This window comes from Carassius carassius, chromosome 19, assembly GCF_963082965.1.
Source record: "Carassius carassius chromosome 19, fCarCar2.1, whole genome shotgun sequence".
NCBI classification, from domain to species: Eukaryota; Metazoa; Chordata; class Actinopteri; order Cypriniformes; family Cyprinidae; genus Carassius; species Carassius carassius.
The window spans coordinates 14,137,461-14,163,860 of NC_081773.1; the positions used below are offsets into that span (position 1 = coordinate 14,137,461).

At 40.2% G+C, this 26,400-nt stretch overlaps 4 protein-coding genes across 6 annotated transcripts; 2 read left to right on the plus strand and 2 right to left on the minus strand.

Moving 5' to 3' along the window:
* The first annotated feature begins 420 nt into the window (after positions 1 to 420).
* LOC132095154 (uncharacterized) lies at positions 421 to 3,773 on the plus strand. Its single transcript, XM_059499943.1, has 8 exons — positions 421 to 471; positions 1,159 to 1,319; positions 1,403 to 1,616; positions 1,916 to 1,991; positions 2,274 to 2,548; positions 2,638 to 2,775; positions 3,477 to 3,557; positions 3,635 to 3,773. Exons 1-7 carry the CDS (start codon positions 436 to 438, stop codon positions 3,498 to 3,500), a joined length of 924 nt encoding a protein of 307 aa, XP_059355926.1. The 5' UTR covers positions 421 to 435; the 3' UTR covers positions 3,501 to 3,557; positions 3,635 to 3,773.
* On the plus strand, positions 3,707 to 6,004 carry LOC132095152 (uncharacterized). Its single transcript, XM_059499942.1, has 7 exons — positions 3,707 to 3,840; positions 4,028 to 4,130; positions 4,214 to 4,376; positions 4,463 to 4,563; positions 4,695 to 4,845; positions 5,214 to 5,340; positions 5,477 to 6,004. The coding sequence occupies exons 1-7, from the start codon at positions 3,729 to 3,731 to the stop codon at positions 5,767 to 5,769; spliced, it is 1,050 nt and encodes a 349-aa protein (XP_059355925.1). The 5' UTR covers positions 3,707 to 3,728; the 3' UTR covers positions 5,770 to 6,004.
* An 86-nt stretch (positions 6,005 to 6,090) lies between these two features.
* LOC132095151 (uncharacterized) lies at positions 6,091 to 9,821 on the minus strand. Its single transcript, XM_059499941.1, has 7 exons — positions 9,768 to 9,821; positions 7,610 to 8,310; positions 7,271 to 7,316; positions 7,081 to 7,172; positions 6,777 to 6,887; positions 6,389 to 6,665; positions 6,091 to 6,297 (listed from the first exon to the last, which is right to left on the minus strand). The coding sequence occupies exons 1-7, from the start codon at positions 9,801 to 9,803 to the stop codon at positions 6,091 to 6,093; spliced, it is 1,470 nt and encodes a 489-aa protein (XP_059355924.1). The 5' UTR covers positions 9,804 to 9,821.
* A 524-nt stretch (positions 9,822 to 10,345) lies between these two features.
* Positions 10,346 to 25,834, minus strand: LOC132094708 (membrane-spanning 4-domains subfamily A member 4A-like). Of its 3 annotated transcripts, none has more exons than XM_059499366.1 (7): positions 25,529 to 25,834; positions 13,386 to 13,566; positions 12,672 to 12,782; positions 12,506 to 12,574; positions 12,189 to 12,323; positions 11,769 to 11,879; positions 10,347 to 10,616 (listed from the first exon to the last, which is right to left on the minus strand). In XM_059499366.1, exons 2-7 carry the CDS (start codon positions 13,539 to 13,541, stop codon positions 10,566 to 10,568), a joined length of 633 nt encoding a protein of 210 aa, XP_059355349.1. In that variant the 5' UTR covers positions 13,542 to 13,566; positions 25,529 to 25,834; the 3' UTR covers positions 10,347 to 10,565. The 3 variants fall into 3 exon arrangements, with proteins under 3 accessions (XP_059355350.1, XP_059355349.1, XP_059355348.1); XM_059499365.1 differs by lacking the exon at positions 25,529 to 25,834 and adding an exon at positions 14,777 to 14,913 and having other exon boundaries at positions 10,348 to 10,616; XM_059499367.1 differs by lacking the exons at positions 12,189 to 12,323; positions 25,529 to 25,834 and adding an exon at positions 14,777 to 14,913 and having other exon boundaries at positions 10,346 to 10,616.
* Between the last annotated feature and the right edge of the window lie 566 nt (positions 25,835 to 26,400).

Below are 26,400 nucleotides of genomic sequence, written 5' to 3' on the forward strand. Positions count from 1 at the left end.
ACAATGTTTTGCAAAAAAAAAAAAAATGTTTTGCAAAAAAAAAATATGTTTTGCAAATAAAAATAGAGTATTGAGAAAAAAAATGCTTTTTTGCAAGTAAAAAATATAATTGCAAAAGAAAAGTTAACCACTGGGAGAAAAAAATAAAGTTTAGCAAAGTAAAACTTCAGCAGCATTGACTTTGCAACACATATTTCCCTTTGCGCCGCTCCTTTAAATCCGCGTTTCAGTCATCCGTGCCTCTGCGGCGCAAGTTTTCCTTTGCGCTTCATTTTTCTATGTGCCTCGCTTTGTGTCCCTGATTTGACGTGGGGGAGGGGTCAAGAGGTTGGGGTGTGTCTCAGAGCCGTTAGGGTGTGTACAAGGGATGAAGGGAAGGCGCGTCCTTCTTGTTACGTCATCAGCGCGAGCCCCAGACCGAGTGGATCGATCGAAATGGCAGAGCAGAGACATGCGGGTGATGGATCACAGGTATGTATTATTGATCGCTTTCTTCAAGTTCACTAGATAGACTGATAACTATATGTAACTATGTGTATCAGCGCGTTTGCTCAAGTTAAGTAAGTTAGAGATCAATTAATGTGGCGATTAGCTAATTGCCGACGCAACGTTAAGTGTGTCGGCGGCTGTACATTTCTCTCAATATGCACACCTTTCACGTTGTTTTATAATTAATTAATAAATAATAATTATTATTCTCCACGCCCTAGTTGTATTATGGACTATAAGCGATGCCAAAGGTGTTTCTCAAAATATACTGTAAATTGAAAACAAATGCCTTGTATGTGCAAACATAATTTGAAATAAACCTCTTTCTGATTCCGAACAAGTTGATTTATATACAGTAGGTCACATCCCTATAGACTATGTTTAAAAGCTGTGATGTTTATATGATACATTGTTAATGCACTTGTTCTAGATCAGTTGTGTGAAACTCAATTCCTGGAGGGCCACAGCTCTGCACAGTTTAGCTCAAACCAGCTCCATCCCACACCTGTTTGGAGGTTTCTAGTAATCCTGAAGATCTTGATTAGCTGAATCAGATGTGTTTGATTAGGGTTTGAGCTAAACTGTGCAGAGCTGCAGCCCTGCAGGAACTGAGTATAAAACCCCTTATCTAGATAATCCTATATGATTTTGTCATGACATATTTAACAGAGAGAATATTCAGATGTCTGTACAGCTGCACAGAATTTAATAGGTCTTCTGACCCAAAGCCTTGGTCAGATTCAGTCAGCTCAGGGTCAGCAGCAGCAGCCACAACAACGACAGCAGCCTCCTGCTATTTCTCAGCCTCGAATAGAGCAGGATATGGCCAGGTTGCCGCATCCACATCTAATTATTTTAACAATTGTCTTTTGAATGTTTAATATTATAATTAACATTGTTTTATTATTTGTAGATCTTTTCCTGGGATGTTTAAAAAATCAAAGAAGAAAACTCCAAATCCACAAATACATGTGAAAGCCACACCTTGGAAACCATTTGCTGTTTCCATATATTTAATGAGCAGCAACACTGACACCTCACCCACACCTTCTGAAGAGCTTGAACTACTCCAGGCCGGACTAGGAAAACGGGTGATTACAATTTCATCCAATGTGAACCATTCGGATGTAAGTTCATTTTATAGTACAATCTAATTTGTTAGTTTGTGCCATCTGATTTTAGAGCAGGATTATTTCTATATCACCCTGCGAATAATATATAATTAACTGCTTCAAAGTAATATTCCACTTTCAAAACATGCTGAGATGAATGAACATAATTTGCTTAGGCTAAACATAGTAAAATGTGAATTAGTATGTATAAAAATGACAAACAAATGCACGTAAAATTTTCAATGTGATAAAGATTTAGTTTTTACTTTGTGTGGTTGTTTGAGAACCCTTGTTCTGTTTCATGTTTATTTCAGTTATGCAAGCTCCTTGAAGCTGAATTTCCAAAGATGAAGTCACTTACTGGAGGGTGGTTACTTTATAAGGCACCAGGTATGCTGTACTGTCTACCAGAACAGACACAAACATGAATATCTGAGTAGAGTATACTGTAGTGTAAGTAATTTCCATAGGTAGTTATTAATTGAACATTTCCCCGGGCATTCTAACCTTAAATCCCAGGCTACATCCTTTTTTAATAATAGTACACAGGGAAGTGTTAATAGAATATGGGAAGCACTGTTTTTTGACATCGTTTTAACTACAGTATAAAGCCCAATTATATAGTAAAGACCTTTTATTGCTGGATTTGTTAATGTGTTTTTAAATTATCAGGTGGGAATGGAAGAAGAAAGCTTACTGTTGTCCCTCCAGACTCAGAGGGTTATACAGGCAGCCTTCTCAAAATGGCTACCACCGCTGGAAGAACAGCACTGTATATGGTCCCTCTTCAAGATGAGTTATGTCTTGATCCACTGCCATTCTCAGCAGAAGAGTTTGCGAAGATGCCAAAGGTTGAGTGTCGTACTTGTAAAACCACAATGCCACTACCAGTTTTGTACTTGCATGTTAAATCTTGTGGTGGCTGCACACAGTCAGCTAATGATGAGGTATGTTGTTTACACAACATTTACACAAATGTTGTTTTTCAGTTAAGTTTTCTTTTAGGCAGAATATATATCTCGTTTTGTCATTTCAGACTACTGAAGATGATGATGATGATGTAAAAGTAGTTGGTGAGATTACCAGAGCAGTTACCCCTACAGCCCCAGCTTCTACACCTACACCCACCACTTCAATACAAACTTGTTCTCCTACACCCACCACAAGTTTTGAGGTGAGGTTTTAATTTTAATATAAGTGCATAAGGACCGGTGCAGTTAGTAAAATTAATTAGATGCCATGTTAAGATTTTATTACTAACGGTAATGGTATTTTCTTTGTAGTGCCTTATTGTCAAGCACTTTTGATTAATTGATTGTAATTATACTGTCTCTCATTGGTACATAAAGACCATTTTGCAAGAGGTAAATAACACTGGTTGAGAAGAATGCCCTATTTTTATAGTTTTAAAACACTACACAAATGTTAGAAGTCAATACAATTTACTAAACATTTAGAACTGAATCAGAATGTTTTTTGTAAAGTTAAAAAAACTGAAACAGCGAGTGCTTGTTTAGATCTTGCAAAATACTTGGTGACCAAAGTATTTAAAGTGACCAATTAAACAAATTGGATTTTGGAAATAACCAATTGTGTTTTAATTGGGATTTTATTGTATAATACTTAATCAGTTGTCCTTTTGCCATTATAGGATGAGGGACAGTGTCCCATTTGTTTAGACACATTTTCACAGACAGAGTTGCCCATGCATGCAAGTTTTTGTGGAGATAGGTAATTTTTAATGATTTGAAAAGTTATTTCATTTACAGACATTTAATAAGGTATGTATTAAAAACATGTTTTAGGTATTATAAGTGTATATAACATGTTGTAAATGTTCTAAGAAGTCAATCTAACCATTGGGTATATACTCAGTATATTACAGACACTGGATTATGAGAGCAGTCCTCCGTGTGGCACACCAGTACAGCAACACCAAGGCCCAGACATGAAATGGTACAGTCTATTTATTACATTTTAACAACCCTGAGACATCTGAATTCTTTACTAATCTTTTTATCCTGTTTTTATAGTCCAGATGATGTATTGCGTTTGTTGGCAAGAAGGGTAGATGACAGCAAGGATTTCAAGATCTGTGTTTCTCGAACTGACTTCTATCAAAGAGCTATGGTGCAGTGGCAAAGACAAAAGAGAGGAACCCCGGGCAATACTTTGCGTGTAACATTTTTGGGGGAAGCAGGTGTTGACACAGGTGCCATTCGTAAGGAATTTCTTTCAGGCAAGTTAGGTTCACAATCACATTATTAGGTTTTTAAATTCATCGTAACAATTTAAAGTTTAGAAAAACAATAAACAGTTACCACATGTGTCATTATGAGATTTGGTATGTTTTAATGTGCTTATAATTGTACAATGTAGTAAATAACATTCTTTTTTAACATGTACATTTGTATATTTGTTTGTAGATTTGATTGGTGAGATTGAGAAACACCTCTTTGAGCATAGAGGACACCAGAGAGGGAAGAGCCCCATCTACTCCCTAAGTAATCTGGAGAATGGATTTTTTAAGTTAGTAATATTTTACATTATAGTAACATGTCAGTTGTCATTTTTGCATACAACTAAATATTACTTTGTATTTTTTCTTTCAGGACTGCTGGAGAAGTGTTTTCGGTTAGTCTCGCTCAGGGTGGGCCTGCCCCCCGTTTCTTGAGGCCGTGGTGCTTTGATTATCTCTCATCTGGAGACTTGGATGAATCAACTCTCACTATAGATGATGTGGATGATGCTGAACTTTATAATTTGATTAAAAAGGTAGTAATTTTTTTCCAAATAAAATCTGATTTCATAAAAGCTTTATTTCTACGCAAGCACACCATTTTACGTGTTTGTGTTTTCAGGTGGAGGAAGAAGAAACCGATCTCTCTGCATGGAATGATCAAATAATTAACTGTGGTTTTACTGGGGCCATTAAACCTGAGAACAAAGAGGCCATAATAAGGTCAGAAAAAGTGTTATAACTTCTTTACATTTGAAACCTTGCAAACGGTTTTAATTTTGCTGCCTACCAGATATACTGATTAGCCACAACACTGTCTATATTATGCTAGAATTTCCTGGTTCTTTTTTCAGATCAATTGTGCTGCATGCAACTCTACGTTTGTTCCCTTTGTTGAAGCAAATCCGAAAAGGTCTTGAAGTCTACAATTTCGTGGACATCCTGGAAAACCATTCAGGACTTTGCCACCAGTTCTTTGTCCCTGATGTGGATGATGATGATAAGGTATCACTAACTGGAATAACATTTTTGCCTATATCTTGTATTTCATTTTAGAAATGGTTTTATTTTAGGAATATTATATATAGGAAAATTATTATTTGCTAAGTTGAAAAATAGTCAAACACTTTGTTCCTTACAAAAAATAATAGTAGAAAATGGATTGCTCTTAATACCTCAGTAATGGTTTCCTGTAGCTTATTGGTTAGATAACAGTGCTAGCATAGCCCAAGGGCTTGGGTTCGATCTCAGGGATTGCACATACTTAAAACAAATGTTATTATAGTAATAAAGTAGCTTTGGATAAAAGTCAAATGCATATGTGTATATGTACTTGAAAATGGATTCCCCCCCCCCCCCCCCCCCCCCCACAGGCTGATGCAGACTTCATCATGCAGAACATTCTTCCGAAAATGTCGGAGAAGGGATCAGTACGAGAGACTTATGAAACAGCTATAATCAACTTTCTGCAAGACTTTCTCCAAGAAATTGAAAGCTGTGGTATGTATGAACTGACAGTTGATTTAGTATAAATATTGTTAAAAAAAACTGCAGATTACACAAATTAATGTTAAAATGTAATTGATCTAATTCAGACAATACCAACCCTAGAGATAACAAGTTCTTTTGCTTGTAGAGGATAACCCTGACGGAGACATCCTGCCCTTAACTGTCCCCGGTGTTATGCAATGGCTCACTGGCCAGGGACACAAACCTCTTCTAATGTCAGAACTTAAAGAATTCAAAATTTCTCTTCATTTTGACCATGAGTGTATGCAGAGGATGCCAGAACATAAAATATGCTTCCCAGTTGTAAGTGCCTGTGCCAGAAAAATTACATTTCCCACAGTACACATGGGTGACTACAGTTCTTTTAAATCAGTCAAGTTGCAAGCCATTCAGTTTGACGACGGTTTTAACAGAATTTAAAATGCTGCTTAATGTATGGAATTGTACATGTTCAGGAAAAAAACCTTTTATACATTGGTAAATGTTCTTATGGTTTTGAAATTTACTGTGTATGTGTAGAGAACACAACGTGTTACATATTGTAAAATTTTATATCTTAATGCATGTGTTAAGAGAACACAAGTTGTTATACAAGTCTTTTTCTGCTTTAAATATAGCCAATACAAAAAATAAAACAAGCATGCAATGTCAACTTGTTTGTTTTTTATTGAATTGGATGTTAATTTGCTTCTAAATGGATCATTTGGTCACTAGTCATTTAAATGATTGATTTAGTGTCAATTAAGAATGAAGCAGAACAAAATTCAAAACTTCTAAATACTTGTCTCTTCCATAGTTTTGAGAGTGTGAGGTTGGGTTAAAAAAAGTTTGAATTTGGGCCTTAAGTTCTTCAGTTAAGGGGCATTCGACTGGAGGAACTACAATTCCTGTCCACGGCTGGTCAGAGATACTGTCTGTGTCCCAGTCAGAGTCGTCGTCTTGTGCAATCTGTTAAAAGTTGGTAATAGGTTATGGACATTGGGGCAATATCTTGCTTGAAAACATTACATACATTAAAAGACACAAATTCTTAAAATACCTCAGATTGGACTGGAGGAGGGACAGGGTTTTGCAGGAGTCCAATTTCCCACAACTGGTCTGGGCTTCTATTACTCTCTGTGCGGAGAGGATGGTTATTCCACCCACTAGTAAAGGAGTCAAGGCTGGCCTGGAGACGAGGCAGGAACACAAACTGACAGCAAAAGAGGTGAAGGCTGTTGGTTGGCTCTAGTAATCCTTCCTCTTCAAGGCTGTGCAAAACATCATAATAGATGTTTGTAACTGCCATCCATATGTCACGCCAAAGGCGCTCAATGCTAAAAATGGAAGAGAAAACAGTGTGTAATGTTGAACACAAGTCATCATTCTTAGAAACAGAACACTTTAACATTCATATCAAGCTTTAACTAATTTATCTAGCTGCTTACCGCTGGTTATGCACGCTTTTTCCTGAGATGTAGCTTCCCCTGCCACAACCACGCACAGAAAACATACATCTGGCAATCTCTACATTTTCAACTCCTTGGTCTCCTCGAACTCTAAATGCAAAAAAATTAAATATGACAAGGTATTTTAGAAAAGAAACCTAACAGTATTTAAAAAACGTATGTTAACCATGTTTAAACAAGCAGGGATTCATTTACATTTAGCTTACGCTTTTATCCAAAGTGACATTCACGTTACTGGAGGTAGCAAAGCATTCATACACACTCATGATGTAAGTTGTCTTACCTCAATGGAAACCCATGTCTCTCCACTGACTGAAGGAAGAAACCGAGGGCAGTGGATGCCTTGTTATCGGTTGCAGGTCCAAGGTACATGATCTGAGAGACAAAGTAAAGTTAGACTTATGCATTCCATCAGAAATTTGATTTGTACAAAATTTATAGGCCAACAATGCATTAAAGAAAGAGAAAAATACCTTTCTGGAGTACCCATCAATGGCACCGAATATCACAAGGCCATATCTGATAAAAGATAATCTGTTATTACCAGTTGAAATGCGTATGTAAACTGTAGAGAGAAACTCACATGCATAATAAGTCATTTTTAAGGATTAAAAATATCAAAAAAAATCTTGGGCATTACTTATATTCCTTAATACATTTTCAAAGAATTTAAATAGAATTAGAAAACTCAGAAACTCAAAAATAATGACTTCACATAATGTAATGTGATCACAATATGTGATATTTTCACAGAAAGGGTCACATACTTTAATCAGTAGCATTACAACAATGGCTTGACACGCATGACATACCTTATCAGCTTATGGTTTGTGTCTATGTGAACAACATGAAGAGGGCCCTTGACGGAATAAGTCCTTCTGACTACACATCTCAATTGTGTAATTCTTGCTAGTATTCCAGCAGAGTCCACTCGATGCATGGAATCCCAAACTCTTGTCCATGGCACACGATGACCCAAGGCTTGTAAGTGTCCCTTCATCATTCTATGGCCTAGGTGTGGACTTTTAGCTTTGATTGACCTCACTAGGTTGTCAAGTTCTTCATCTGTGATTTTACTGTAGGTGTCCTTTAGAGAAATGCCATACTCAGTGAGGCGACGTTTGATTGTCCTTGTTGACACACCAAGAAGCTCGGCAATACATGGAACAGATAGCTGCATATTAACTAGGTACTGAAGATGTTCTCTGGAAATAATAAACTTTGGGGGCCCCTTAACTCCAAATTCCACTTCAAGGGCAGTAACAGGTTCATTGTTATTGTCAATATGCCTATCCACTGTGTTTTTCAAGGTTGACAGTTCACCAAGGAGTTCCTCTGGGACTGAAATTTGATCATAGACTGATGAAATGAAGAGAAGCTCATGACTGCATAAAAACTGCAAATAATCTAAATCTAGGGGTAGGCGACTCATTGTATCCTGCAGTTTGGATAGCAGTCTTTCCATGATCATCCTTCCCAGCTGGTGACTTGTGGCATCATTAGGTCCATGGACCTAAAGATAAGAATTTATTTGATTAAATGTATAAAAAATGATTTACAAATTGATATGCGAGTCAGCTAAAGTTAAAACACCCTTAGGAGTTTGGCTGGTGTGTGCGTGTTGAGTTCTGTGCATGCATCTGTGTGTGTTTTGTGCACGATTGTTTCTTATTTGAGTGTTTTCATGATTCTGATCAGTAGGAAGTGCTGCTCTATGTAAAAGCAGTTCGAGTTTGAATCACTTATAACGTGCATTTGAAAAAGCAACACCAGTCGAACATCCTCTCCATTATTATTAATATACTTTATTATCATGAAAATACCTGAGAAGGTTTTAGGAATATTGATAAAATGATGTCCATATGCATTTCCTATAATTAGTTATGTGTGTTATTGTCTTCCTCTACTGCGCTTATTTTGAGTTTTCGCACGAGAGCGACCTCTAGCTTTCGGGTGCAACAGTATTTTACCTATTTCACCCACAAGCTGTTCATAAATCATGTACAATATAATGTCTGTTAATCGTGGCAGCCTTATTTGTGCTGACGCCTAGGTAAAGGTTGCAGCAGTTACTCTTAAAGGAGAACTCCGGTCAATTTTAACATTGAGCTCATTTTTTTGTCAATTTGGAGTGCTGTCAGTACAGAGAACAACGACAAAAATCAGTGTTGCCAACACCGTGTTATCCTCTTTTTAAAATTTGCACCCTGTTGACTTCAATGGGACAATATTTAAACCTGCTTCTAGCCTCTTAACATCCTTGATGTGTCATTACAATTGCACAGGTCATGTGAGTGATTCCTTCAGAGTGAATCTGACTGCAGTAGATGTGAAAGAAATGGATAAAAATGATGTTATTTAAGCCAGCGCATCCTGATTTCGGTTGAAGTCCAAAGTAGTCGATTGTCGAGTTCACGCGCATAGGTTTAGTTACCAATGATCACGCGCGTGAACTCGGCAATCGACTACTTTGGACTTCAACCGAAATCAGGATGCGCTGGCTTAAATAACATCATTTCTATCCATTTCTTTCACATCTACTGCAGTCAGATTAAAAAGAGGATAACACGGTGTTGGCAACACCGATTTCTGTCGTTGTTCTTTGTACTGACATCACTCCAAATTGACAAAAAAATTAGCTCAATGTTAAAATTGACCGGAGTTCTCCTTTAACGTCTCAGGTCAAAGAACTACGGGTCACATGACAACAGAAACGTATGTCTGAATACTATATTGTGCCTTTTTTGCGGATTACATTTAAAGATTTCAGATGCAAAAAGCCTCTACAGGCCCATAAAAAAATGAGATTATGATGTTCAGTGAAAGCTCTCCACACATAGAGCTATGTGTTACTCAAATAATTTTACTTCAAAACCCCGCTAATACCACGCTCTGGCCGGCCTGAAGTATCTGTTATTAATAATATAGGAGTCTAATAATTAGAAGAAGAAAGCGATCAATAATACATACCTGTGATCCATCACCCGCATGTCTCTGCTCTGCCATTTCGATCGATCCACTCGGTCTGGGGCTCGCGCTGATGACGGTAACAAGAAGGACGCGCCTTCCCTTCATCCCTTGTACACACCCTAACGGCCCTGAGACACACCCCAACCTCTTGACCCCTCCCCCACGTCAAATCAGGGACACAAAGCGAGGCACATAGAAAAATGAAGCGCAAAGGAAAACTTGCGCCGCAGAGGCACGGATGACTGAAACGCGGATTTAAAGGAGCGGCGCAAAGGGAAATATGTGTTGCAAAGTCAATGCTGCTGAAGTTTTACTTTGCTAAACTTTATTTTTTTCTCCCAGTGGTTAACTTTTCTTTTGCAATTATATTTTTTACTTGCAAAAAAGCATTTTTTTTCTCAATACTCTATTTTTATTTGCAAAACATATTTTTTTTTTGCAAAACATTTTTTTTTTTTTGCAAAACATTGTTTTATTTTGCAGATATATATGGCCCTATTTTGACTCCATATTAATCAAATATTTTTTTAGGGGGGCTGGGCAAAAGGGCCTAGTGACGCCCCTGCTGTCCAAGTGAAAAATATTATTTTATGTTGAAATGAAGAAACTTACACATGTATTTTTTACATTAATTGTGTCATTTGTCTCAAAGAAACATGCAAACCAGGGCAATAAAGCACAATCTCATGATCAACAAAGCTCTGGTAGTGTGCTTACTTATAAACAAAGCAAAAATACAGTTTTTAAGGCATGAAGACTGAATGAGCCGCACAGTTTGAGAGTTTCTCAGGCCAGCGGCTAATAATTTTCGTGATAGATGGTGTCGTAGGTATCTCGTCGTCCCTGATCCTGAAGAAGAACAGACACACTCGTAAATATAAAGAATGCCATCGAAGAACCTTTTTTGTCTAAATGGTTCCATAAAGAACCTTTAACATCTTTACGTTTCACAAAAGCTTCTCTGTGACAAAAGAAGGTTCTTCAGATTATAAAAAGGTAAGAAATTAATGGTTCTTCTATGGCATCACTGTGAAGAACCTTTTAAGCACTTTTATTTCTAAGAATGCATATGAAATCACTATAGACTACAATAACAGCACAATATCTGATAAACATCCCCTTCTTGTTGCTGAAAAACACAAGAGGACAGTGAATGGGAGAAGTGACATTTTTCAGATGAATCTTGCTCAAGACTGTGGTGTTTGTCCTTCAGCATTAGTCAACACCGATGGCACTTTCTGTTCCTCTTTTTCCTCTCATCTAATTCTTTCATTCTGTCTCTTAAATCAACCATGAGGGCATTTTCACAGATGATAAGATTAATATAACCTCAACAAAGCATGTTTATATGACTGGCCAAAGAGCTTTTAATGTGTGTTTGTGGGTTGCATTTATTTCTGAAGGCCTAACAAATATAGTGAACGTTTTCAAATATTTGTGCTCTTATGTGTGTCTGTTTAATTATCTATACTTCAAGGATAAATGTGTCTTCAGACATTGGAGTATGAGTTAACCAGTTGAAACTAGTTTTATATTAAAAAAGACAATATACATCATTATTTAGTTAATGTGAGCCCAGCTATGTTCTGATAATGTTATCTCAAAGTTATAAGGAAAGTTATTTACACAGCATTCATGGGATGTTTTGCCCTTAAGCTTTTTAGTTGAACATTCATCTAATTTAGAATTTTAAAATTCAAAAGTTCAAAACAGTTTCATAATGTTTCAGAAAATTATAAAAGGGAATGGTCGTTTAATGTTCAAATAACAAATATATATATTTTTTTAACTGATCTTATTGAACATTCAAAAAGTTGATGGGAATGTTACGAAAAAGGTTTTTAGAACATACTGCAGTTTCTGTGTGTGTAGTACATTTTTACCTAAACAGGAACTAAAAAATTAAAAAAATAAAAATAAAAATCTAAAGCCTAGCCTGAAAGTTTAAAGCAGCTGTAAAAGCCTAAGGTTTGGGAACCCATGATTTGGCTCATTACTCACCTGAGAAGGACAACAGCAGGTTTTACAAGCAAATGCTGACAGACAGATGGAGATGATAAACTCAAGCACAGCGAATAACAGCAACACCACCCTGATTCCAATGAAGAGAATCTGAGAAAAAATATAAACATGACACAAATGAAAGTAACAATATAAATGATAATTACTATTCACACTTGTACACTGAATGCTCAGCATCCAGAATCTACTATCCTTGGGGTTCATATGGTAATGTAATATATTTATCATAAAGTCACATACACCTAGGATAGCTTGAGGTTAAGTAAATCATGGGGCAATTTTAGTTTTTGAGTGAACCTGTGTACTGACCATACAGTGATCTTATAGTTATTTAGTAATAACTAAATAAGTGTGAATATAGTAATTTCTAAATAAGTGTTAATGTAAAAGTTGACATACCTGATACATTCTCAATATATAACAGTTTACGGTGCAGTAAGGGTATTGCCTTATAACCAAATCCAGTGAAATAAAAATAATGGAGATGCCTGCTGTTATAGTACTAAAAATGTTCATTCCAAGTGAAGCATTCACCTATAGAAAGAAAAAAATTAAAACAACAACAGCAACATAAAAGCAATCATTAAATTAGAAAGAAATTTAAAACGTTGTGTTAACATGTCAACGTTGATAGAAAAGTATCTGGAGTATGATTGATATAAATGAATAAATCGTAATAATAATCATGGTTCAAGAACCAGTGGCTGTGTACATACCAAACACAAACTGGAGGGTGAATTAATTTTATTTTCTGCAGCAATGCAGAGTGCTCCAGCAGTAATGTACTGAGAAGAGAGAGAAAGGCAAAAACTGAGGCTTGCGTTGGCATATGTAGCTTGTATTATAAAATACAGAACACTTAATTGTATAATTGTTTCTTACAATGAGAGATCCCCAGTAAGGAAGACCAGTAATGACAAAGATGGAATTTACATGAACTGTAGACACAATGCCAAACAGGAGTGTCAGCAGACCAATCATAATCTGGACCGTCTGTTTAAAAAAAGAATGTACAGATATTCTTTTATAAAGAAGGAAAAATGGAAAATACACTATCAATGTATGGCAGCTGTAGTTATGGACTTATGAGTGTATTTGAAAAATATCCCCAAAATATATTCTGCTAGTGTGGAACTATCGTGTGTAAATGTCACTGTATTTGCGGATTTGCAAGATATGTTTACTTAACATTTTTTGATAGTTTGCAACTTTTAACACATTGCTCTCTGTGACTGATACTGGCTTACTTAGTTGGGGACACTTTATTTACAGCATTATCGCTGACTTGATTGCAAATGATTGCACAGATACTATTTAAACTGAACTGATCAGAGATGATGACATCACTGAATTCAATGATAAACTACCGTTATCTGTCATTTTGCATTATTGACACACTGTTTTCCTAATTAATGTTGTTCAGTTGCTTTGAAACAATCTGTTTTAAATCGCAATATAAATAAAGGTTACTTGACTTGACTTGACACCGTAAAGTTGACTTATTTACTCTGTAAATGATAAACCTATAGGCACCAAGTCCTCAAGGCAATATATGCACACAAAGTCAATTATTTGTGTTTATGAGACATTTCTCACCCCAAGGGCTTTCGGTTGGCCTTTCAGAAACGCCTGAAGTCCAGAAAGAGGCACGGTAGCATGCGTCACCGTCGTAACAGGTGTTGCTTGTGTTGCTGGTTGAAACTGGATGACGAACGTTGATGAGTTTGTGTGTGCTGGACCAGTGCTGGACATTCTGGTTTCTGAATCTCAAACTTACCTATACAAAACCCTAGTAAAGCAAAACAGGTAAATAATATGATTATGAAATACACTGGCTTTATTAATGCAATTTACACTGTATTTATTAAAACATTCTTCATTAAATATTATTGTCATTCATTTCTGTATCATGTCACGTGACAAAAGAACAAATGACTCGCACTTGAAGACCTGAGACATGAGCTAAATATTTCTGTTTCCTGTTCAATTGGATGTTGTGCAGGCGCAGTCAGCACTAAATGAATGAATCAGCCTTTGAAACATACTAAAGATTCGTTCAAGAACAACCCATCACTGCAGGTGATAAACAGTGCCTGGTTTCCTCCAGACATGATTCTTGAAGCTGCATAATTTTGCATTGTAGACCAATTTTACGCAAATATTTGTATGGGTAATTGCAGAACTGTGTAGGCTTAATTGACATAAATCATGCTCTTTTGCACAAAAAGCAAACTAGTATGTATAGTATATTTATTTTGTACATAGTTTAACAGCATTAAGTGAAAGAGAGTAAATATAATTATTATAATTATAATTTGTTCAATATGACCACGATACCATGATAAAAGCTTAAGGAATTATTTTGATACGAAAGTGTGATAAGTCACATGCCTGCAATGCTCATATCTGTATATCAAGTCGTAAAATTACTACTTGTGCACGAATAAGAAGTAAATACCAGTGTATCCTATAAAATAATAATAATAATAATAATAAAAACAATTATAATAAAAAATATATATATTACACTACCCTATAGTTTCTGGGGTGAGAAAAGAAATAAAATTGTTAGAAACTAGCTGTTTTGTATAGTTAAAAACAGCTGGACTGTGGCATGCGATACATTTGAGTTGTGGGTGATTCCGTCCCTTGTCCTCTCTCTACAACTTAATTTACAGTCTATGTTTCATTGTAATATGTAAAGTAAATATTAAATACATAATAACTGTCTGTTAACAGAAACATCATCTACTCTCACTACTAGTGGAGAAGGTGAGATAACAGTTGACTCCGATGTCATAATACATTCAAACACGGTTTTGCAGAAATGTATTTAATAAAAGAATGTATGGCATATATAATAAATACATTTTTTGATGATTCATAAAATCATATACTCAAGTTCAACATACCAAAAACCCAAAACACACATCAAATATTGTGACATTTATATGACACGATTATATAGAAGGACATACTGGACTTACCGTTTAATAAAGCAGAACTTGTAATATGTTGTTTACAGCAGAATTATTGAGATATATCCAACTGAAGACCCACAGCACAAATACTGGTAGTTAGGGGCGGAGTTATTGACAATGATAGAGCACGGTGAGTAGTCTGTAATGTTTTTGCCATCATATCCTATAAGAAACTTAACCATGTTTTTTTTTTTTTTTGTAGTAAAACCATAGCAACTACATTATACAACTACATGGTCTTTTTAATAAACCATAGTAACTATGAAATTAACCATGATTTTACTGCAGTAAACATGATTTATCTATAGTTTTTGTAGAAACCCATAGTAATTGCAAAATGAACTGTGGTTTACCACGGCATTTGCAGTAGACTATATTACAACATAACCCATGTTCTTTCTACATTAGCTATTAACTACAGATTTAGTAATTTCTTACTCTTAAAAAATTAGGGCTCAATAAAACTATCATAATTAATCTCATGATTTCTGAAAATAAAATAAAAATTTGGCAAATGTGTTATTAGTTATTACAACAAATAACATAATAAAATTCAGCTTTGACAAGTTTAACCTATGAATGTAAACGTGCAATAGGCATCCTTTTACAGCTAAGACCACCTCCAATTAAAATACTGCCGTAATATCAGATGCACGTTTAAAAATGAACAGTGAATGAACAACTAACAAGCATATTTGACATTAGTTTAAACTTCCCTGAAAATATTACAAGACCTTCTTGCAGAATGTCATTAATAGGACTCAAAAAAACATATGACCATTTTATGAAATTTGTTTCTTTAGATTTATGACAATGTTTCAACACACTGTATGAACATGTAAATTTAAGCGCCATGTCAAAATATCTGTATATAAGCAAGACATGGAAAGATTTAAAAACATCTGAAGATGATTTATCAAAAGCACATATTTTCATACATACATCTAATTGTCTTCTGAGCAAATCTGAGCACACTTGCACCCTAAAGAGAGTAGCCCAGAAAATGGAGCACAGCTGGAGGAAAACAAAACTAGAGGTATTTCGTATTGGTTGGTGGGTGTCATGAATCAGACCTATGTGGCTCTCTCTGATGGCCACCGGAGGGCACCTTCACCAGAGTATTAACCTTCACCCCGGACTCCATTTTCCATAACCCCATACTGGACTGATTAGCTGCACATGTATGGCTCATCACTGGCCTGTTTAACCAGTGTTCACACATCGCAAAATCTTGTTTTTCCCCAGCTGACATTTCTGAGCATTTTCACACCATTCTGAGTTTATTCCGTGTATGACCCTGGACAGTTTGACTTCTCTGATTCTCTGCCGCCTACCCTTGTGATCTTGCCTACTGGAAATTTGATTGTTTGCTTGTTGCCCTGACTCCTGCCTGGTATAGTTTCTGCCTTTGACATTCCTGCTACTGTTGTTTGACCATTGCCTGTTGTTGACCTTGCTTTATAATAAAGTGCTACAAATGGATCCACATCAGTGATGAGCGGGTTGATCAAAAATGAGCGGGTGCCTGCGGTCACCCGCGGTTACCCGCGGTTACGAGTCATCCAAAATATATTTTTAATGATATTCAGGTTGCGGTCGGTCGGGTCCTTTGAAATAAAGATGACAATTAAACCTTTGTAATTTATATAGTACTAGACACAATTTTGAAATACATAGGCCTGCACTTTATAGCCTGAATAACTGGCGCGAAGATGACGCACGAGCTTAGCCTGCAGGTAGAGATGGAGGCGTCAAGAGAAAAGGTGAAGACTGGGGAGCAACGGCACTGTTTTTGGTAAAACATGATTTTGACAACTTCATTAAGTTTTCTTTTATAGTAAACTCTTTTTTTTTAAATATTCTAATTTTCATTGTATCTTAATTTTTATCAATGTTTTATCAATCAATTGCCTGTATTTAATAAATAATAAGCAAATATATAGCAGACAATGTAATGAGGCGCCGGCACGATCACTTGCATTGCATGTGAACCGGAGGGCTGCGAAACTCAGCTTGTGCCTCACAGACTTAAAAATATAGGCTATATATTACAGAAAGCTTGAAATGTCTACTTTTAAATGAAAATATTCAAACCAAAATAAATAGGCTACTCTCTGAATATGTAATCCATATGAAATGTGCATTTCTCTCTGGCATTCATGGCGAGTCCACATCATCAACTTCATCTTTGCAGCGACACAGAAAACAACAGTTTATTACTAAACAATTAAATGTCTCCTTGCTAATTTAGACACATTCATAATCATTACTTTAACCGGTTCTTTGTGGCAAGCTTATGCGTGTGGTCATAACACTTATTATGCTGTAGGCTATAGTCTATTTAAGTAACTAAATTAATATAGAGGGGTGATTTGTCCACGAATGGCTTAAATGAACAACTACTAGTCAACTAAAAAAAAAATAATAATAATTAGTCGGAGGCAGCCTTTATTACACTTATTTTTGAACCAGCAGGCCATTCTGGGTTGAGCGAGTGACCCCACGGAATGAGTGAGCAGAGCGGAATAGTCATAAATGTGCTCTCCGCTCACGAGCTCTGAGAACAAACCCGAACTTCACTGTCTGCTGAACTTGCAGAAACATCAAAATAGACATGGCCAGACTAGACTATTTTAGGACATTTAGGACTATTTTATTTAGCTTATTGACAATGTTTTTTTTTTTTATTATTGACAAAATTATAATATATTAAGGTTTATTTATTTATTTTTATTTTATTTTTGCCTAGGTTCTACGTCTATGGCCCAGTGACGCTACGATGAGCATTTAGTACTTTTTAAAAATGTGAGTACAATAGTGTCTTTTTCTTTTTTTGCGGTGTGGGCGAGTTAGTTGAAAACGTCGGTCGGGTGCGGGTTGTTTATACTGTGGTGATGCGCTCCATCATGATAATGATTAGGGGCGGACCGGGTATGTGCGGCAGATATAAAAAAGGGGACGGGAATGATGCTTAAGCAACGTGTCATTCTCATTCTGGAAGTGACGTCATCCTGGCACGCAGTGTTTACATTCGGGAGTGCGACTGAGGAGGACCGTAAACTCATTGATAAAGTATCCGTTATGGCAAGCCTGTAATTTGCACCCTATTGAGCGGTATGATTCACTATTTACCGTAATACAGGGGTGGTGTTACAACAGGCTTGGTGGAAGTAGCTGGGCTTAGTGACGACCGATTGGATTGTGTTTCCCCTTGCCAGAAACTCCTCGACCATTTCTCAGTGACAATTACTGGAATAGCGCATTTGTTGTGATCATCTGACTAACACTTTCTCTTATCTCTCATCCGTCTTGAGGCGGCCGGAACAATAGCGCATTTTCGGCCGTAGTGATGTTTTTTTAAACCTAGCAAATTCAGTGCTGATCTTTGGGCTGGTGTACAGCGGCGAATAACTGGGTTGTCATTTCTATTTTACTCTTTTAGCAGAAACATTGTCATTTAAAGTATTTACGTTTGTAAAAATGTTATTGTCTGTTTTGGATGTCTTGTATGTATTTCTAAATCCGAACTGAGAAGGTTGTATCTTTTAAAATACTGTAATCATCGGACGACGCAGTGTTGGAAAGCTATTATTGAGCGTTTGCCAGTGAGTGGTTGTTTTTATTTTTTGTGTAAACAACTGATTCCATCTGTCCACATGTGATAAGGGTTCAACCAAACGACTATTACGTGGAAAGTGTGTGTATGTATGGTTGCTTCTGTCTCAATTTGTCCTTCTCTTTTATCCAGAGTTGGGGTGCCAGTACAACATCCACGTCCTCTGGTGTGGTGGTGGTGTGCTTCTCGCTTGCTGTGTTCACAGAGGGTGATTGGGTGCTGTGTGGTGAGAGCAGTAGTTGCAGTGTTTACCGGGCGGGTGAACTGAATCCCCAATTCTGAAATGGATAAGTGTTATGGTTGACATTTATTTTAATGTGTGTTTGTATTGTGCCTTTTGGTATTTTTCTTATTTGTATTTAATAAACGATTTGAAACGTCTCCTTGTTGTCTGTTATCTGACCCAGTCACTGCGTATCTGTGTGCTTTGCACTTTATGTACAAACGGGTCCCCGGCCCATCTTTTTCCGGGGTGGCGTAGTCTATTTTTGTGCCATAATTGGTATTTTATTGCGCTTATGAGAGCGAGCTGCCACATTTTGGGGTAGTCGGCAGGGTGTTGTGACTGTGGTCTAGATTCAGACACTGTGATTGTTTTTTTTCCTTTATGCATTTTTTCTTTGTTTTTCTGTATGTATTTCTTTTGTTTAGTTGTGACAACTCAGTGGAGATTCGTCTGGTAAGTACCCTTTAGTGTGTAATCATGGAAGCTGAATTACAGGAAATGAGAGACCTTGTGGCCCAATTGAAGGCTGATAATGAGCAACTGCGACAGGAGCGGGCGCCGGTTGAGTCGCCTTCTCCTGGCGCGGCCTCTAGTAGTGCGTCACGGCCGGCAACGCCTAGTGTTTCTGACTCTAATATCGGTACTGTTGAAAGGTTGGTGTTCATTCCGCGAGAACGCCGTTGTCCAAAGTTTAATGGCACGTCCATAATGGCAGGACGACAGCTGAAAAGGCTTTCTTTCTGTTTGATCATCTCGAAGGAGAGGCGCGAGACGAAATAAAATATCGACCTAGCATGGATAAAGACGATCCAGAAAGAATTGTTTCAGCACTGCGTGAGCCATATGGTTGCGCCGAATCTTATGTTGCACTGCAAGAGGCTTTTTATTTGCGGCGTCAACTGGAGGGGGAAACATTACAAGAGTTCTCCCTGGCACTGTTGGGTCTGTTTGATAAACTTAAGCAACAGTCACCATATGGCATTTCAAATGCAGATGTAATGGTGAGGGATCAATTTATCGAATACGTATTAGATTCTTTACGCAGGGAGCTAAAGCAATTGGTACGACGTCAGCCTGCTGTAACACTATTGGAGGTGCGTGGGGAGGCCATCCGTTGGGAGCGAGAGGGAATGCCGGGCAGTGTAAGGGGGCGGAGTCAATCTGCACCCCTGGTGCACGGGATTCAATGGGGGGTCCAAGGTAACACTGGACTAAGTCCCAGGCATAGGGAGCATTCATCGGAATTCGGTGAATTACGGGAAATGCTGAATAAGCAGCAAAAGCAACTTGACCAGCTTACTCAAACTTTAGCCCGTAGTCAAAGCCCCCAGTTCGTCGGTCGTTCGCCCCGTTCCGTGTCTGTGATTTGCCGACGGTGTCAGCGGCCCGGTCACTTCGCACGGGAATGTAATTGGCAACCTCGTTCTCCTGGTCCTCCAGTCCACCCTCCGATCACTTCGGCCTCTGGCAATGTAGGGCCGGTTAGGACTGGTTTCCCTGATCAGTTGGGAAACTAGTTCCCACCGGGCTACCGAGCCACAGTCCGGTTGGGGGTATGCATGGCTCCCGTGTTTTTCATAAGGGCATATCAGTGCCTCGTTTAGTCTCCTCATGTCCGCACCTCGTCGTTGTTATAGGGGGTGTCTCTGTGCCCTGTTTGATCGATACTGGCTCCATGGAGTCGACCATTACAGAGAGTTGTTTTAGGTCATGGTTTGAACCATGGGGCCAGGATCGTTTGCAGTCATGTCGTTGGTTGCAGCTCAGAGCAGCCAACGGATTGGAAATTCCCTATATTGGGTATATAGAACTAGACATCGAACTGTGCGGTCGCATGGTGTCAGAGTGTGGAATACTGGTGGTCCGTGATCCTCCTGGGTGTAGCCTTAGTACTCCTGGCATCCTTGGAATGCACGTTCTTAGTCGCTGTTACCGTGAGCTTTTCAGTCAGTACGGGTCCACCTTATTTGAGCTACCACTCGTGACGCAGGAGGCGGAATTGTCTCAGGCCTTTCAAACCTGTCAAAGGGTGGATGGTGTCCTTGCATGCGGAGGTAATTTAAAAGTCCGTGGGCGTCGAGTGTGCCGCGTTCCAGGTGGCTCTTTAAAATTCGTGACCTCAACGTGTTCATCCATTTTTAGTGGTAAGACTGTATTATTCGAGCCCCTTGAGACGGGGTTACCTGCTGGCTTATTAGCCTCCCCGTCTCTAGTGCATGTGGGTAGTGGTACTGTCCATGTGCCCATCGTCAACGTTGGTGTGCTCGACGCTGTCTTATACCCTACAACGATCCTCGGGAAACTGCGGGAGGTGTTTCTGGTAGATTCACCTTCCGGACTGACCGAGGGTCCAGTCGCAAATACTCGAATGGCAGTCTGTGAGGGGATTGTTGCATCGGGGGTAGGGCACGTCGAAAGTGTAGAACTCCAAGGGTTGTCTGATGAGGAACAGGAGCAGGTAAGGGCTCTCCTTAGGGAATTCCAGAGCGTGTTTTCTACTGGTGAGGGAGACCTAGGTTGCACTGACCTCCTGTCTCACGAAATTCCCTTAATAGATGAGACTCCAGTTCGTCAGCGCTATAGGCATATCCCCCCTTCCGACTATGAGGTAGTTAAGACTCACATCGGCCAGCTCCTAGACGCCCAGGTGATTAGGGAAAGTTGCAGCCCCTATGCTTCCCCACTGGTATTAGTCAAGAAGAAGGACGGTAGTCTCCGCTTGTGCGTTGACTACCGTCAGCTCAATGCCAAGACCCGAAGAGACTCGTTCCCATTGCCTCGCATTGAGGAAACCTTGGATTCCCTAACGGGGGCTCGCTGGTTCACCACATTAGATCTGGCCAGCGGGTATAATCAAGTCCCAGTTGCGGAGTCTGATCGTCACAGAACAGCTTTTTGTACCCCCTTTGGGCTATACGAGTGGAATCGTATGCCCTTTGGGTTGTGCAATGCACCAGGCACATTCCAGCGTTTGATGGAGCGGCTCTTTGGCGACTAGCGACACCAGTCCGTCCTGTTGTATCTGGACGACATTATTGTATATTCCTCATCGGTGCAACATCATCTACAGAGATTGAGGATGGTGCTGGGTCGCCTACGAGCCGCTGGTCTCAAAGTAAGGTTGGAAAAATGTGCATTTTTTAGGGAGAAAGTGCAGTACCTGGGACATGTAATATCTTCCCAGGGGGTGGCTACAGACCCAGGTAAGGTCGAGACCGTAGCCCAGTGGCCATGTCCTAAGACTGTGTAAGAGTTGCGAACTTTTCTGGGCTTCGTTAGCTACTACAGGCGTTTCGTAGAAGGGTTTGCCCAGATAGCAGCTCCACTACATCAGTTGGTGGCCAAGGCAGGTGGGAGAAAAGCGGGCACCAAGAGACAAGAATTGGCGGCGCTGTGGTCCGAACAGTGCGAACAAGCATTTCAGGTCCTGAAGCAGAAACTCACTACGACGCCGGTCCTTGCATATGCTGACTTTAAGCTTCCATTTATCTTGGAAATCGATGCCAGCCATGTAGGGCTAGGGGCAGTGCTCTCTCAAGAGGTTGATGGTAAAGTGAGGCCAGTGGCTTACGCTAGCCGAGGTCTTCGGCCGGCGGAGCGTAATACTGCCACATACAGTTCCATGCGTCTTGAGTTTCTGGCCTTAAAGTGGGCCATGGCTGAAAAATTTCGCGAGTACCTGCTGGGGCATCGATGCATTGTGCGCACGGATAATAATCCACTGAGTCACTTGGCTACAGCAAAATTGGGCGCCACAGAACAGCGGTGGGTGGCGGAATTAGCGGCCTTTGATTTCGAGGTTCAGTATCGGTCTGGCAGGTCTAACCAGAATGCGGATGTGTTGTCGCGCTTGCCGTCTGTGGGACCATCCAGGGAGGAGACTGGTCAGTCTGGAACGGTTGTGCCTGAACTACTGAGGCGGGTGCCTGTGGGGGATCTGATGGACCACTACTGTGAGAGCAATGCAGGCCATGCCAAGTCGATCTGGGCCAGAACTGATGGCGCTGCAGGAGGAGGATCCCATTATCGGTGCGGTTCTTAAATATTGGCGCCAAGGGCGAGGTCCAGGGCCTCAGGAGCGACAATTACTGCCTATGCTTGGGTTGGTTTTGCTTCGGCAGTGGGACCGGCTAGAGGAAAGGGAGGGGTTGCTATATCGAAGGGTCTTTCGTCCCGACGGGGGTGAGGGGGTTTTACAGCTTGTGCTGCCTGCGGTTTTACAGCCTGAGGTGCTGACCCAATTGCATCAGTACCATGGGCATCAAGGCACTGAACGCACCCTGGAGTTGGTGCGACAACGGTGCTACTGGCCAGGAATGTCAGCCAATGTAGCCCATTGGGTACAGCAATGTGAGCGGTGCCAGCAGGCTAAATGGGGCTGCGCCAGTTGCTCGAAGTTATATGGCTCATCTACTGGCCTCTCGCCCGAATGAGATAGTGGCCATTGACTTTACAGTTTTGGAGCCTTCTCATTCTGGGCAAGAAAATGTTCTGGTAATGACCGATGTCTTCAGTAAATTCACTGTGGCAATCCCTACTCGGGACCAACAGGCAGAAACGGTAGCCCGTGTCTTGGTAGAAGAGTGGTTCTTTAAGTTTGGGGTTCCTGGACGGATTTACTCCGACCAGGGCCGTAATTTCGAATCTCGTCTCATTCAGCAGTTGTGTAGCCTTTACCAGGTGGGCAAATCCCGCACCACTCCGTACCATCCAGCCGGTAATGGCCAGTGCAAGCGATTTAACCGAACCTTGCACAATTTGCTGCGGACATTGCCCACCGGGAGGAAGAGGGACTGGGCCTCTTGCTTGTCTCAGGTGTTATTTTGCTATAACACAACCCCTCATCAAGCCATCGGGGAACCCTCTTATTACTTGATGTTTGGGCAAGAACCTAGGCTGCCGGTGGATTTCCTGCTTGGTCGGGTGCAGGAGCCAGTGGCTGGTAGAATCCATCACTGGGTGGAAGAGCATCAAGCTCGGCTCCAAGTGGCTTTCGAAGGTGCCCGGGAGCGACTGCAGGCAGCAGCCCAATATCGAAAGGCCAAACATGATCAACGGGTAAGGGAGGAGCCCCTGACTGAGGGCCAATTGGTCTACCTGCTGGAACATGGGTTTGTGGGACGACATAAGATCCAAGACCTATGGAGCTCCACAGTATACCAGGTAGTTCGGGCTCCGCAAAATGGCGGGTCGGTGTACAGTGTGGCACCAGTACATGACTTGGGGAAGGTCAGTCAAGTGCATCGGGCATCCATAAAACCCCGTATTCAAGATCATACGGTACTAACGGAGTCTTATGGGGGTCAGGCTGAGCGGCCACCACCACTGGTGATGGAGGATGAGATTGAGGAAGGGGACTTAGCCTATGTGGTGGTAGAGGGCCCCCAGGCCCAGGAAGGAGGTGCAGAGGGGAGAAGACCCCCTTCAGAGGCAAGGGCTAGTCCGGCTTCGGGATTTGTAGGGTTGGCCAGTAGGTTCTTAGCGAGAGGGAGTAGGGATGGTACAAGTTCACAGGCAGGGCCGGAATTAGTCGGTTTTGAATCACCCATTCGATCTGAAAGGGCCCCCAGGTGAACTGGACGGGTCGGGGCAGGTCAGCATTCCAACAGACATCACTTACCACGAACCATAGGTGGTGCGGCTAATCAAAATTCCGTGTCTATCGCAGGGCCCAACTCGGTGATGCCCTGGTTTAGGCCTTGGGATCAGTAGAATGTCCATCGCCGGGACTACGATGATCAATGGGGGGGTGTGTTGTGGTGATGCGCTCCATCATGATAATGATTAGGGGCGGACCGGGTATGTGCGGCAGATATAAAAAAGGGGACGGGAATGATGCTTAAGCGAGCGCGTGTCATTTCTATTTTACTCTTTTAGCAGAAACATTGTCATTTAAAGTATTTACGTTTGTAAAATTGTTATTGTCTGTTTTGAATGTCTTGTATGTATTTCTAAATCCGAACTGAGAAGGTTGTATCTTTTAAAATACTGTAATCATCGGACGACGCAGTGTTGGAAAGCTATTAATGATCGTTTGCCAGTGAGTGGTTGTTTTTATTTTTTGTGTAAACAACTGATTCCATCTTTCCACATGTGATAAGGTTTCAAACAAATGACTATTACGTGGAAAGTGTGTGTATGTATGGTTGCTTCTGTCTCAATTTGTCCATCTCTTTTATCCAGAGTTGGGGTGCCAGTACAACGTCCACGTCCTCTGGTGTGATGGTGGTGTGCTTCTCGCTTGCTGTGTTCACAGAGGGTGATTGGGTGGTGTGTGGTGAGAGCAGTAGTTGCAGTGTTTACCGGGCGGGTGAACTGAATCCCCAATTCTGAAATGGATAAGTGTTATGGTTGACATTTATTTTAATGTGTGTTTGTATTGTGCCTTTTGGTATTTTTCTTATTTGTATTTAATAAACGATTTGAAACGTCTCCTTGTTGTCTGTTATCTGACCCAGTCACTGCGTATCTGTGTGCTTTGCACTTTATGTACAAACGGGTCCCCGGCCCATCTTTTTCCGGGGTGGCGTAGTCTATTTTTGTGCCATAATTGGTATTTTATTGCGCTTATGAGAGCGAGCTGCCACAATACATTGATCCGCGCATCACTGATCCACATGCTTCTGACTGATCATTACAGAAGACTTTGCCCCCAGCCGGATCCAGCGGCGGTTTATCAACTATCCTTTGAGGTATTAGCCCAAGCTAATGTTTTAGCATCTCACCAACAGCAACTGAAACACCTCACCTCACATCAGCTAGGCCGCACACTGTGAACCCTCGACTCTCCCTACCAGCGAGGTTTGACAGCAGTCCAGATAAGTGTAAAGGCTTCCTCTTACAATGTTCCTTGTTTATGGATCAACAACCATCGTAGCATACATTTTCAGTAAAGATACGAATCAAAACAACTCACCTGTCAAGTAAAACACAAGCGAGATCGGCATCTCTTTCTAGTTGAAGTTTGTTGCGAAGCTCTCTCCAAAATGCAACATCGATATTGATCCTCGCTCTTTCTCTACTCTTGTCCCAAACTCTTCTTGGTTCATTTGGTTGGCCCGTACGCTTACGATTATGGGAGCTGTCCTTGTTGACAGAACCAGCGGCAGACGGTAAACAGTAATTATGTTCCATAAATAAGTAACACAATCCACCATAAAACGTGCAAGATGAAGTAAATAAGGAACTGCTTGAAGCAAGCTAGTGGTTTGCTGGACGCTAGACACTACTTCCGCATTTGTCCACGACACTGTTGTCATGTGGTTTCTACGTCAGTAGAAATTTTCTCATAATTTACAAGTAATTGAAAACATTAGAGATATTGTTAGTAATCCGCTGGACAAAATATATAACATTAACCTAGTGGTTTTTGGATATTTTACTTTTACAAATTGTACCTTTAAATCTACAGATTAATTGGCCTGGTCTTCATTTGTCTATTACTCATCTGGAGTTGTGTCTGTGAGAAGACGTGCTGTAGAGATGAGAGATAGAGGTAAAAAGAGAAAATAATGCAGCTGACTTGCAAAGGTTTAGACTGGAAGGAGCCCAATTTAAAGTCTGATCGAGAACCTGTAATTACTGCTGTCAGAGAACAGCCTACAGTCACAAATGACTGTAGCAAAGCAGAAGTCACCCTGCTTTAGCAACAACACACACTGACACACAATGCTGAGTGATGGAGCTTCAGAGAGACATAAAGGAGTTGGTGCATGTCACAAGACTTGTCCCGAGTGTGAGGGAGTAGTTACGCTAGGCCCACCTTGTTTCCCACACAAACATACACGG

Bases quoted from the DNA above. Each gene is read 5' to 3' on its own strand.
- LOC132095154 (XM_059499943.1), top strand. From the start codon at position 436: ATGGCAGAGCAGAGACATGCGGGTGATGGATCACAG. The intron at 2,549-2,637 runs GTATGTTGTTTA...TTGTCATTTCAG, and splicing joins CACAGTCAGCTAATGATGAG to ACTACTGAAGATGATGATGA. The intron at 2,776-3,476 runs GTGAGGTTTTAA...GTATATACTCAG, and splicing joins CACCCACCACAAGTTTTGAG to TATATTACAGACACTGGATT.
- LOC132094708 (XM_059499366.1), bottom strand. From the start codon at position 13,541: ATGTCCAGCACTGGTCCAGCACACACAAACTCATCAACGTTCGTCATC. The intron at 12,783-13,385 runs GTGAGAAATGTC...TTTTTTAAACAG, and splicing joins GCCAACCGAAAGCCCTTGGG to ACGGTCCAGATTATGATTGG. The intron at 11,880-12,188 runs GTATGTCAACTT...ATTTTTTCTCAG, and splicing joins ATATATTGAGAATGTATCAG to ATTCTCTTCATTGGAATCAG.
- LOC132095152 (XM_059499942.1), top strand. From the start codon at position 3,729: ATGGTGCAGTGGCAAAGACAAAAGAGAGGAACCCCGGGCAATACTTTG. The intron at 4,131-4,213 runs GTTAGTAATATT...TTTTTCTTTCAG, and splicing joins CTGGAGAATGGATTTTTTAA to GACTGCTGGAGAAGTGTTTT. The intron at 5,341-5,476 runs GTATGTATGAAC...TTTTGCTTGTAG, and splicing joins CCAAGAAATTGAAAGCTGTG to AGGATAACCCTGACGGAGAC.
- LOC132095151 (XM_059499941.1), bottom strand. From the start codon at position 9,803: ATGGCAGAGCAGAGACATGCGGGTGATGGATCACAG. The intron at 8,311-9,767 runs GTATGTATTATT...TCTTATCTTTAG, and splicing joins ATGCGGGTGATGGATCACAG to GTCCATGGACCTAATGATGC. The intron at 6,298-6,388 runs GTATTTTAAGAA...AACTTTTAACAG, and splicing joins CTCCTCCAGTCCAATCTGAG to ATTGCACAAGACGACGACTC.